Source organism: Triturus cristatus, chromosome 8, assembly GCF_964204655.1.
Source record: "Triturus cristatus chromosome 8, aTriCri1.1, whole genome shotgun sequence".
NCBI lineage: Eukaryota > Metazoa > Chordata > Amphibia > Caudata > Salamandridae > Triturus > Triturus cristatus.
The window spans coordinates 405594263-405607910 of record NC_140591.1 but is presented as its reverse complement, the minus strand read 5'-3'; the positions used below and the strand labels follow the sequence as shown (position 1 = coordinate 405607910).

Here is a 13648-nt window from a genome sequence, read left to right as displayed (position 1 = left end):
TTTCCACACAGTTCTATGGTACTCCCCGTCAACACCGATCCGAGACCCTTGGTGCTCTCTCAGGAAACGATGTGGGTGGTAGACCAAGAGGTGGCAGAGCTTTTGGAGAAAGGAGCAATTACCTATTCCATTTTTCATCCCAGGGGGTTCCTGAGCAATATCTTCCTTGTGGAAAAGGACATTGGTTAATAAATTTGAAAGACTTCAACCGGCAGGTTGTTTATCGCCACTTCAAAATGGAGGGCATACACCTCAGGGATATTCTACTGCCCAATGGTGAGGTTAGATCTGAAGGAAGCCTACCGTACTGTTCCAAATTTCCACCGCACAGATGTTTCCAGCAGTTCTAATGGGGCGGCCAGGTTTTAAAATTCATGTGCCCTTAGTTTGGTCTGTCCGACCGTGGTGCTTCATCAAGATGCTACGGCCCTCCATTGAATGGCAATGTGCACGGGGGCAGACTAATAGTGTATCTGGAAGACATCCTCCTAATGTATCAGGACAGATCTACTTTAGTCACCCAACTCCAGATGGCAAGATCCCACTTTCAGGATCTGGGGTTCATTGTTAATGTTCAGGATCAGAATTTACCTCAGTTCAACAAATGCCCTTTTTGGGCTTCGAGATCGATATGGTGCGACAGTCACTCAGACTACCCCATAAAAAGATGCTTCTCATACGTTAGGAGTCGCGCGAAATGCTGGAGAGGGATTGTAGGCATGCTGTCTTCATCCATCCAGGAGATTTTTCCAGGCCCATTTCACTACCCTTCTCTTCAACACCTGAAGGCACAACATCTCAGGAGGGGTCTGACGTATGCAAAGGAGATCGGTCTCTCTCTAGAATGCCGGATGGAACTTCGATGGTGGCTCGACCACATGCATGCATGGAATAGCAGGGCCATCTTTGGGTCAGCCCCGGATCTGTTTATCGAATCTGATGCCGGTCACCACGGATAGGGCGCAGGTTGTGCAGGTATTGCCACAGGAGGACAGTAATCAGAACACAAGAAAGCTCTTCATATCAATTGTTTGGAACTCCTTGCAGGATCTTTCACGGTGCTGGGTTTAGCGGTTAAAGTGTTCTGTTCCATTCTCTTAACGATGGACATCTCAGCCAGGGGGGTCGGGGGTGGATCCTTGTCCAAGGTACTGGTGGATTTGGCCAGAGACTTTTGGAATATATTGTCTGGAGCACAGGTTGGCAGTAACGGCGGAATATCTGCCAGGGAAACTCAACAAGACTGTGGGCTGGCAATCCAGACATCTGAAGATGGAAACTAGATGCCTCTCTATTTCAGAGGATTATGGATCGGTGTGGTCCTTGCCAAGTGGATCTCTTCGCGTCAAGCCTCAACCATCAAATACCATGCTTCTTGAGTTGGCGCCCAGACTTTCTAGCAGAAGCGACTGATTTCTTCCTCCAAGACTTGAGGCAGACTCTGGGTATGCGTTTCCTCCCTTCTTAATGATCACCAGACTCCTAGCGCTAGTCAGACTCCAAAAGACAGAGGTGATCCTTTTGACAATGCTTTGGAAATTGCAAGTACGGTATCCAGTTCTTTTGGGACTTTCTTTGGATTTTTCAATCCTCATGGCAACTTGCAAGATTGTAGGGGATATTGTGAAGTCCCAGGCCTTTCAACACAGGCTGCCTGTCTTATCAGAGGAGCATATGCAGACTCCACAGTCAAGAGATACAGTTCAGTCTGGTGTAGATGGTCAAGCTGGGGTTTGAGAAGCGATCTTGAGCCTGTGGGGGCTGATGTAGTTCATATTCTTAATTTGTCTGAATTGGTTGGCGTATCACACAATTAACGCATGTTGCAGATCAGCGATCTCAGCTAGTCATGCACCTCTTCATGACATACCGGTGGGAGAACATCCTCTCGTCTGTCAAATTTTGAGAGTTATTTGCTTGCCTTTTCCACCCTAACCATGGTATTCCTACCTCTGGGATGTCAATGTGGTGCTACGAAGGCTCCGATCATGGCATGATAACCAATACTGGTCATGTAAGAACAGGTAAGCTTGCGATGCAGTTAGGTCTCATTTCTTGTAAGAGTTTGATGTTCGGGCCCTGGATATTACAGCACACATGTTTACCCCTGATGGGGTATCATTCACCATTTCTAGACAAAATAAGTCCAATACCAGGGTGGTTCATTACCCTGCTTTACCTTGTCATTCAAAATTGTGTGTGGTTCGCTGCCTGAGCATACATAGCCATGACTGAAGACTACTGTCCTCCTGGGACAACTCAACTATTTATCTCTCTCAAGAAATCTTTCAAACCGATTTTGGCAACTACTAGCGCCTGTTAGGTGAGATTGGTTCTGTAGGAAGCTGGTGTTGATACTTCTGCCTTTGGGGCTCACTCCACAAGGAGAGCTATGGCTTTGAAGGCCTTCTCCCGGGGGGTCATTTGGAAGATATTCTCAGAGCAGTGGATTGGTCTTCAGACTCTACGTTTAGGACCTTCTACTTTGAACAGATTACAGGCATGGCTTCACTGGTCATCAACCACCTTTAAAATAGCATAATCGAAATCTCCTGTCCCGACATAGAACATAAAATTTCTCAGCTATTGCGAAGGAAAGTTTCAATTCTATTAGGGACACGGAGACCAGGATTATCCCTCCAGAGTTGTTTCATACTATCAACCTCCCTTTATCCAATTAACCTTACAGCGTTATGGATAAGTACATTTACGAATAATACTGTGATTCCACAGGTTAATAAATCTGTTGCAATGTTTTTCTTGTGAAGAATTGACACGATTACTAGAAACCTTGACTTCTGGCAATGCATTGTTAACATTGGATACTTTGTGTGATGATTTATTGTATTTGGGAACTTTTACTCCATGTCTCGTTTTCCCTTCGGATCAGAACATAAGCAAGAATTCTGAAGAAACGCTTGGATGAGGATGTTTCGCACAAAGAGGATGTGGGTTTCCTTGATGTTGAATATATGGCATCTACTCTATGGTTATTGAAGTTACAGCAAAGAGTCATGGGATATGTGGTCTTTGAATCCGTCATTGTTACAGCCTGCTTAGTGAATAATATGAAAGCATACTTCACGACTCCATGTCCTTAATAGAATTGAAACTTACCTTCATGATAGCTAGGACATTTTATACTCTTCACAGAAAACTTCAACATGCTTTTAAGCCTAGGTAATTACTGAACAGAAAATTCTGCTTTTGAGTGTCTCTCAAATAAGAAAGGCTCATCTTTCCACACATGATGTTTTACTTTGTGGTTGTCTGTCGATAGCTGGATGACCGCATGTTAGGTGGTAGTTTTGATCGTGGGGCGAGGCAAGGGTTTAATAGGGTATAGCTCCAAAGATAGGTCCAAGTTTTAATCATGCCAAGTGCTGTCTATCATCTGGTGTTATATGGTCTGCATATCAGTTTTCTGATATTTTATGTGATTCTGGTCTGATTTAGTGTGAATGGAAAGAGAAAGGACGGTGAATGTGCAGGTAACAGTGTGGATGGTGTTGAAAACCTTGGACTTCAATGGAATACAAAAGCCCAATGTTCATGCAAAACTTCAAAGGTGAAACTGATATTTTTTCAAGTGTGGGGTTGTCCAACTAGTAGAGGTCTTGCCAGAATGTGTCTGGAGATTGGATCAATATAAATCCTTGTTTGACATATCAGGGTAATCACCTTGTTCTGTAGTAGATCTTGTTCAGCGACAGGCTGCATAGACTCTTGCGGCCAAGGCTGTGTACTGCAGCATTGAGGCTTGGGCTCTGGAACTCAAAGTGTCTCTGGCACCAAGTGAGCTTTTTGTGGCTCAGTCTTTGGGACAATGGAGAGCATAGACTGTCAAACCCTTTTTGGAGGAATCTCTAAGCTTAAGGCATGGCTCTCTTACGGGTGCTCCTTGCCTGGAGTAAAGGCACTGCTCTAAGTCAAGCCCAATAGGGAAGAACCTTAGCGATTGTGTTTGTGAAGCCCTATATGTGATCTTAGTCCTGGGTACAAGTTTCGAGGTGGGCTGAAGATCAATCTCCTACGAAGTCAGTTATTGGAGGACACATTCTGGACTTCACTAGCCAAGGTGAACTGGACTACAAAATGCTCCAACCCTTACGCTATCAGAGTAAGTCCCTTCAATGTCCTCAAAGCACGGTCTGGACAGTTAAAATTTGAGCAAGTTCAAGATTGATTTGTAGACAGCTGGGTCCAAACTGAGGTGACATGGTGTGCACAATATTGGGGAGAGGAGTTGGCCTAACGGCTAGGGTGCTCGACCTCGGACCTGGGTTTGAGTCTCGGTAAGGACGCTGAACATCCTGTGATTGTGGGCAAATCACAATCTCCCCGCGCTTAAAAAATGAATGTGTGTCCTCATGTAATGTAACTGGTGCTATGTAAAGCGCTCTGATTGGATTCGGGTCAAGTTCGCGCTATATAAAACTCTGCAAAAAAAAAAAATCAATTGGGATGTGGCCAGAGTAGTTACCAATGTTTTGTATTTGCATGTCTGTCCCATATCCCTCCTTACATTGATCTAAACCTTCCCATTTAGTGGTTATCACTCCCCATTTTCCACCACTCCACTGGTCTCTCGGACATGTCTAAATCTTATCCCTATATCTTACTAAATAGTGTTTGTATGGTGAATACTGCCAAGAACAGAATAGGATTTAGATTTAACACTTCAGCAACACTACAAAAGTGGCAAAGAAAAAATATGAGCAAGGAGCACGGGGTATTGGACTGAGACGGAAAACAAAAATTCAAATGGTTTCATTATTATGTCAAGCTAAACAGCAATATATATAATTCATAAAGAAAAAAAGAAATAATACCTTCAATAATTGGAGGATCTGGTCCTGACTTTTCAAAATTTATCACCACTCCACTTTGCACCTTTTGAACTAGGGACTCCAAACACTGATTCAACATTCTCTGAGAAAACACGCAGTAGGAGCGTCCTATGGAAGAAAAGTCATTAGGAGTTAAAAGCCCATTGTTTTTATTTTGTGTATAATAACCACAGATTTGTCACTGCTTCCAAGAATCAACGTTGGAATTACCTAAAGAGCAGAAAGAGTGATGTACCTACAACAGTAGACTTAAAGGTGCTGAATAGCACTTCACATTAAATGCCAAACCCTTCAAATCCCTCCTCATTCCCCAAGTGAAAAACGTTTCAAAAAGCATATCACATCAAGTATTAATCATCATAATATTCTTGCTTTGCTACTCCTGCCTTACACATTGCACTAATCCTCATGGTGGTCATACCACATAGACTTTTACAATACCATTTACCTGAGAATTCTCAATAAATGAGTCTTGCACTACATACAACTCTGAAATAGAGACGCAGTCCGAACTTCAGCGGCAAAAAGGATTATGTTACTTACCCAGTAAGCATCTGTTCTTGGCATGTAGAGCTGTAGATTCAAATGCTTTGCATACTCCCGCCATTTCGTGTTGGGTCAGGATGTTTGCAAGTTGTTTTTCTTCTTCGAATAAGTCTTTCCTAGTCACAAGGTAAGGCGACTCCTTTCGGTGATAGTGCACATGGGAATTGACTACATTGTTAGATTGTTTTTCTGCAAGACTGTGAGAATGGAGTAAGTAAGTGTAGAACAGAGATGTCCATGCGCATGCATGTATAATTAAGAACTGCAACAACTATAGGTGGCCGGGGAGGTGCATGTGAATCTACAGCTCTACATGCCAAGAACAGATGTTTACTGGGTAAGTAACCTAATCCGTTCGAGCCATGTGAGCTGTAGATACACATGCTTTGCATAGACTACAAAGCAGTATACTCCCAAAGCGGTGGCTAACCTGTAGATGTTGCAGTTGTTTTAAGTACTGCTTGGCCTACATTAGCTTGGTGTCATGCGAACACAACTACACAATAGTGTTTGGTAAATGTGTGTGGTGTAGACATGTAGCTGCCTTACCTATGTCAGCTAGAGGAATGTTACCTAAAAAGGCCACAGAAGCCCCTATTTTGCGAGTGGAATACGCTCTAGGGGGTATGTATAACGTTTTTAGGTTTAGTGTAGCAATGCCAGATTTAGAGGTGGGATTGCCTTAGTGAGGCAGAACAAATGCAACAAACAGTTGTTTTGTTTTGGGAAAGTCTTTTGTTCTATGTAGTACAATAAAGATCTTTTAACGTCCAACGTGTGAAGAGCGTGTTCCGCTACAAAATCAGGTTGAGGGAAAAAAAGACTGGTAACTCAGATTGGTTTATATGAAAAGCAGAGATTACTTTAGGAAGAAATTTAGGGTTGATGCGTAGAACTAATATGTCTTTGTGTAGCTGAAAGAAGGGTTCTTCTAAGGTTAATGACTGTAGCTCACCAGCTCTCCTCAGTGATGTTATCACAATGAGGAAAGCAACCTTCCATGAGAGGAATTGCAAGGGGCACTTGTGAGATGGTTCAAAAGGTGGACCCATGAGCCTTGTGAGAACAGTGTTGAGATTCCAAACTGGGGCAGGAGGAATCCTTGGTGGCATTACTCTTTTTAACCCCTCCATGAAAGCTTTGATTACTGGAACTCTGAATAGTGACAGATGTTGCCTGGTCTGCATATACGCAGCTACTGCTGCAAGGTGCAAACAAATAGATGTATAAGCTAGTCCAGTTTACTGTAAGTGTAACAGGTAACATTTTGTAAAGAAGCATCTAAAGGATTGATTGTTATTCTTGCAGTATACAACAAATCTTATCCACTTTGCTGCACAGCAAGCTCTGATGGTAGGCCTTCTTGCTTCTTTTAGCATATTCATACAGTCTGCTGGTAAATTCAAATAACCAAACTATGACAACAGGAGCCAGATCGCCAAGTTCAGTTCTTTGGGATTTGGATGTCTGATTTCTCCATGGTTCTGTGTGAGGAGACTGGAGGTAAGGTGCAGCTTTTGATGTGGAACTAGTGATAGCTCCAACATGGTGATGTACCATGGCTGACGGACCCATGTGGGAGCTACCAGAATTAGTGTGAGGGATGTTTGCCTGAGCTTCTGAACCAGACACAGAATGAGCGGGAGAGGCAGAAAAGCGTAGGCTGACCAGTTTATCCATAGGGCATTGCCCTTTCAGAGCGGGTGTGGGAACCTGGAGCCGAAGCAAGGGCATTTTGCGTTTTCTGCTGTGGCAAACTAGTCTATTTGTGGGAATCCCCCTTGTTGAAAGTAGGGAAGGAGAACTTGGGGATTAAGGTCCCACTCGTGAATTTGCGGTCTCCTCCTGCTGAGAAGGTCGGCAATTTGATGGTTTACTCTTGGGAGGTGTTCTGCAAGAAGATAAATGTTGTGATGGATCGCCCAATTCCAAATGGCTTGAGTGAGTTTCGTCAGTTTGCGAGAGCGTGTCCCTCCCTGCTTTTGCACATAATACATTGCTGTCATGTTGTCTGGTCGGACTAGGACAGTTTTGCCTATGAGGTGAGTTTGAAAAGCTTCTCAGTGCTAGAAAAACTGCTAGAAGCTCTAGATAGCTGATGTGGACACTTTTGTGTTTGTTGCTCCACAGGCCTTGTATGGTGTAATTTGGGAGATGAGCACCCCAACCTGCGAGAGATGAGTCTGCTGTGAGCACGACCTGTGGAATAGGGTCGATGAAAGGCCGTCCTTTTGACAAGTTTTGTAAGTTCCACCACTAAAGAGAGCGATAGGTACGGCCATCTACCAACACTAGATCTGACCCTGTGACAGATTACACTGACATGTCAAGCACTCTTGTAGTGGACACATATGAAGTCTTGCATGGAGTACAATTGTAATGCATTATACCATCATTCCTAGCAGTTGCATGAATATTCTGGCTGGTAAGGCTTGGTTAGACTGAAACTGTAGTATAAGAGCTGGAATATTGTGAATTCTGGATACATTGAGAGGCTAGAGTTTTGACCGCCTAGAGTGACTCCTAGGTAAGACTGCATCTGTGACGGATGCAGGTGAGATTTTTGTGCATGGACCGTGAATCCTAGTTGATGAAGTAGGTGTATTGTGATTTGTGTGTGTTGTAGTCAATTTTGGTAAGCGCTCGCTTTGATGAGCCAGTCGTCTAGATAGGGGAAGACTTGACTATGCAGTCTTTTGAGATGGGCCGCGACTACAGCCAAAAATTTGGCAAATACTCTGGGCGCTGTAGTCACCCCGAAGGGAAGTACTTTCAATTGGTAATGCTTTCCTACCATCACAAATCTGAGGTATTTGCGATGAGCCGGATGAATTGACACATGAAGGGAATATGCTACTTACCAGTATGCATCTGTTCTTGGCATGTAGAGCTGCAGATCTATACACTGTGCATAGATCGCCATCTGGTGTTGGGCCCGGATGTTTGCAGTTTGTTTTTCTTCTTGGACAATCTTTGGAAGTCACGAGTTCGGTGACTCCTCCTTCGGTCCGTACTGCGCATGGGCTTCGGCTCCATCCTCAGATTGTTTTTCGCCAGCAGGGAAAAGATGGAGCGTAGTGATAATAGTAAAGAAACCCATGTGTGTTGTATCTAAATAAGATGGACTGGAACGGATACAGGTAGCCGGGGAGGCGGGTGGGCGTGTATAGATCTGCAGCTCTACATGCCAAGAACAGATGCATACTGGTAAGTAGCATATTCCGCTCGAGGCATATGAGCTGCAGATTATACACTGTGCATAGATTATATAGCAGTACCCAACCCTAGCGGCGACCACCGGTATCCGTTGCAGTGGTTTGAAACAGTGTCTTTAGTACAGCCTGGCCCACACTAGCTTGTTTGGAGTGCACGTCTACACAGTAATGTTTTGTGAAGGTGTGCGGTGTTGACCATGTGGCTGCTTTGCAGATGTCATCTAAGGGTATGTTCCCTAGAAAAGCCATAGAAGCCCCTATCTTTCTTGTAGAGTGGGCTTTAGGTGGAACAGATCATGTTCTTTTTGCTTTGTGATAGCAAATTTGTATGCACTTTACAATCCACCTAGCTATCCCTGATTTTGAGATGGGGTTGCCTTTATGCGGTGGAGAGAAGGAGACAAACAGTTGCTTTGTCTTTCTGAAAGGTTGTGTTCTTTGTATGTAGTAAAGTAAAGCCCTTTTAACATCAAGTGTATGTAGAGCCCTTTCCGCAACAGATTGAGGTTGCGAGAAAAAACCCCGTAATTCCACCGATTGATTGAGATGGAAGGGGCAAATGACCTTAGGCAGAAATTTTGGATTTGTGCGAAGTATCACCTTGCTGTGATGTATCTGTAGAAAGGGTTCTTGTATAGTGAACGCTTGTATTTCACTAACCCTTCTAAGGGAAGTGATAGCTACGAGGAAAGCTGTTTTCCAAGTAAGGAACTGTAGCTCACATTTATGCATTGGTTCGAAAGGTGGACCCATCAGCCTTGTAAGAACTACGTTTAGATTCCACACAGGTGAGGGTGGTGCCCTGGGCGGAATTACTCTTTTAAGGCCTTCCATGAAGGCTTTAATAGCAGGCACTCTGAAAAGTGATAAATGTCTGTTTTGCAGGTAAGCAGCAATTGCTGCTAGGTGTAGACGGATGGATGAGTATGCCAGGTTACACCTTTGAAGATGGAGCAGGTAGCATATGATGTGCTGTATGGATACATCTAAAGGGTTGATTGTATTGTTACGGCAGTAAACAACAAATCTCTTCCACTTTGCGGCATAGCATGCTCAAGTGGTAGGACGTCTGGCTTCCTTGATAATGTTCATGCAATCAGGGGGAAGGTTAAGGTATCCAAACTCTAAGATTTCAGGAGCCAGATCGCAAGGTTGAGCTGAGCTGGGTCCGGGTGCCTGATTTCTCCATGGTTCTGGGTTAGGAGGCATGGGGACAGATGCAGTTTTTGGTGTGGTACCACCGAGAGCTGTAGTAGTGTGGTGTACCACGGCTGCCTGGCCCATGTTGGAGCTACCAGAATGAGTGTGAGGGAGTGCTGTTGTAGCTTCCTTACCACTAATGGAATTAGTGGGAGAGGTGGAAAGGCGTATGCAAATTTGCCTGACCAGTTCATCCATATCGCATTGCCTTTGGACAATGGGTGTGGGCATCTGGCGGCGAAGCTTGGGCATTTTTTGTTTTCGTGGGTGGCGAAGAGGTCTATCTGAGGATGCCCCCACTTGTGAAAGAATGGGTGAAAAACTTGTGGATGCAGTTCCCATTTGTGCATTTGCTGCGTTTGTCTGCTGAGCAGATCTGCCATGGTGTTTTGTATACCTGGGACGTGTTGTGCCAGGAGAAAGATTTTTTGTGGGATTGCCCATCTCCATATGCTCTGTGCTAAGCGAGAGAGCTGGGGAGAGTGTGTACCCCCCTGTTTTTGAATATAATACATTGCAGTCATATTGTCTGTGCGAATGAGGACTGCTTTGGCTGAGATTTGTTTCTGAAACTATTTCAGGGCTAGAAACATCGCCACTAACTCATGATGGTTGATGTGGAGTAACCTTTGTTGTGGCGTCCATACACCTTGCACTGTGAGGTGTAATAGGTGCGCTCCCCAGCCGGAGAGCGATGCGTCCGTTGTTAGAATCACCTGAGGAACCGGGTCCAGGAACGGTCGCCCTTTGGAAAGGTTTGTGGTGTTCCACCACTGCAGAGCGCGATGGGTGCGACCGTCCACCAACACCAGATCCGTCAGCTGTCCCTGGGTCTGGTTCCACTGGCGTGCTAGGCACTCTTGGAGTGGACGCATGTGGAGTCTTGCATGAGGCACTAGGAAGATGCAAGATGCCATCATCCCTATTTTTTTTTTTATTTTTATTTTTGAAAAACCTTTATTGACGTTTCAATCACTTACACTTAGGGGCCTACAACCCCCCGGGGCCGGCCGCTAAGCAATCAGAACAATAAAAGCACATGTAAACACAGGCGGCACCTCGGAGAGCAAAGTCTACAATACAGTATAGTCCGGCCAATGAGCCGCTCAGGTAGGACACCAGGAGAGAAAGGGTTTTTCATTTTATAATAAAACAAAACAGTAGGATCAGGTGCCAAACAGTTTCCCAACAGCGATAAGGGGCAAGGATAAGAGACGCAAGCAGCAAGCAGCAATACATTGAATCAATGGCGCAGACACGGGAAAGTACGGATGGGGAGAAATATCAAAGATAGTTGCGCCTACAGGTCCCCGTACCTAAAGCCCAGCGAACCCCCCGGAAACTGTGGCACACATTAAGAGCAAGCGATTCACAATAAGAGAGGTGTACCGCGCTGATCCCAGAAAAACAAGCAAAAAGAAACAGAGAAGAAAAAGGAGGCCATGGAAAAAGAGATAAAGACTAAAGAGTCCCCTCCCCCATCCCCCCACCCTGCACCTCTGCGAATGAGTATGGCCCCACCCCCCAGCAGTGTGCCTGTCGCCCTGGAACTAGACCCGAAATATAGAAGAGACAGGGAAAAAAGGAGTAAGAAAGAGCCCCCCCAGACGGGGGGGCGGAGGGAATGTAATAAACTGGAGGAGGGCCTTCAAAACATACCCCCGGCTTCTCCCTCCCGCACGGTGAAGTCTCCCCACAGCAAACAGTTAGCAGCACCAAGTTGATCATATCAAAAAAGGAGGGGGGGAGTGGGGAGCATTATGCACCAACTATGCGACTAACCATGAGAGCACGCAACCATGAGTCCGCCTGTCTACTAGGTGACCACTCCCGAAGGATCAGCCTCAGCCTTGACCGCTCTTTGCGATTCTGCCCATGCCTGCCCCTCGACCCAGCACCATGTCCGATGTCCCAAGGTACAGGAGTGTCCAAAAACAGTCGGGAAGCGACGCACACAGGTGGGGTGGAAGTCTCTGAGCATCAGCACGGACCGCTTCATGGGGGGGCGTCTTTTCCAGTGCCGCCCCAGGATCTGCACTGCACACAAGGTCCAGACAGGCTGAAGCAGTCAAATGAGACACACGTTGCTGGAATCGTCCCTGGGCCGCCGGAGACTGCGCACGGGTCAAGGCCACCATCTTCCGCTCAGGTCCAATACCTCCGGAGCAGATCAAGCCCACAGTTAGCCGACCACACGGTAGCGTACTGTCCGGAGTGTCCGGCTGTACACTAATCGCGGGGGGGGCCGCAACATCTTCCTCCTGTGTGCAGTGTGGAAAGCCACTGTGTACTTGTGGACCAGCATGCCGCCACTGTCCCAACGCTGATACCACACCATCTAGCTTCCTCCCCAGGACCCCGGCGCCATGAGCCAAGGAGTAATGAAGGGCACCAAGGGCCTCCAGGAGGTCGCCGTACCCCAGAGCAGCTCTCTCCGATCGCTCTGCCACACTCCCGACCGTCACACACCCCCAGTCCCGCTGCGTCCCAGCGGACAGGATGGTAGGCTGCATAGTGACAAAATGGCCGCTGGGAAGGCCCGACTCGTATTGGGGCCAGGACCCCGGGACCAACGCCTCAAGGTCCACGTCGCTGAAGACAGGGATCCTGGGGGAGGAACAGATTCAACCGTTGCGCGGTCACGGGCAATAGTCGTCTCCGCCACGGACCAGCTCCCGCAAAAAGCCGGGAGCAGCCCGCAAGGATCAGGCCGACCCAGGGACGGCGTCCGGGCAGCTCACCGTCAAAGGCAGGGGCAAACACCACAGAATCCGAGAATTGCACACCCGGGCATGTCCTCGGTCCGCAGCGCTCAGCAGGGGGGGAGCGACCACAGCAAAATGCAGGCCGAGGGGAGCACCACTCCGGCGGACCGACTCCACCCAGTCACCACAGGCCGCTGTTGTTAAACTGCCGCCCGGCCAAGGCGTCCACTCGAGGTCCCGGCTTCGGGACCGCACGGGCCGCAAAGTTCAATCGCTGATTTCTCCGGCGGTACTGCAGTCAGAAATCTCAGGGTCACACGATCGGTTGCCACTTTCGTTTACGAACACGATCTCGTAGCGCAGAATAAGGATCTCATGCAGGATATCCGTGCGGGATGCGGAGGTTCACAGAGCCGGGAATCTACGCTGCCGTCCCGGTCGCCATCTTGGCTCCTCCTCCGCCATCATCCCTATTAGCTTCATAAACACTCTTGCTGGGAGAGAGTGCTGAAGAATGAATCTTTGGCGCAAGGCTTGTATGCTTGCGATTCTGGCTGAATTGGGATAGGCTATAGCTTTTGAGGTGTCTATAGTGGCACCGAGGTATTGCTTTGTGTGAGACGGTATCAGCTGGGACTTTTGGTGGTTCACCGTGAAGCCTAGCTGGTGGAGTAGTTGGATGGTAGTGTTTGTATGTTGCACACACTGGTTGTAGGACACGGCTTTTATTAGCCAGTCGTCCAAGTAAGGGAAGACGTGAATGTGTTGTCTTCTGAAGTGTGCCGCCACTACTGCTAGGCATTTGGTAAACGCTCGTGGTGCGGTTGTGACCCCGAAGGGGAGAACCTTGAACTGATAATGTTGGCCGTCCACCACAAATCTGAGGTACTTTCTGTGAGAAGGGTGTATTGGAATATGAAAGTATGCGTCTTTCAAGTCCAGTGTAGTGAGAAAGTCGCCCTGGCAGAGGTGTGGGAGAACTTGTTGGAGAGTTACCATGTGAAAATGGTCTGAATGTATGTATGCATTTAGAGGCCGGAGGTCTAGAATGGGCCGTAGGGTCTCGTCTCTCTTTGGTATCAAAGTACAGAGAGTAGACCCCTAAACTTTGCTGATTGACGGGGACCTGCTC

General features: G+C 46.8%; 1 protein-coding gene across 1 annotated transcript in view; it reads right to left on the bottom strand.

Annotated features, from left to right (window-relative positions):
* INTS6 (integrator complex subunit 6) overlaps nucleotides 1-13648 on the bottom strand; it is a 487951-nt gene that overhangs the window by 340559 nt on the left and 133744 nt on the right. Inside the window, exon 6 of the mRNA XM_085621797.1 lies at nucleotides 4833-4958. Within this exon, the coding sequence (XP_085477923.1) occupies nucleotides 4833-4958 (126 nt within the window). The remainder of the gene's footprint in view (nucleotides 1-4832; nucleotides 4959-13648) is intronic.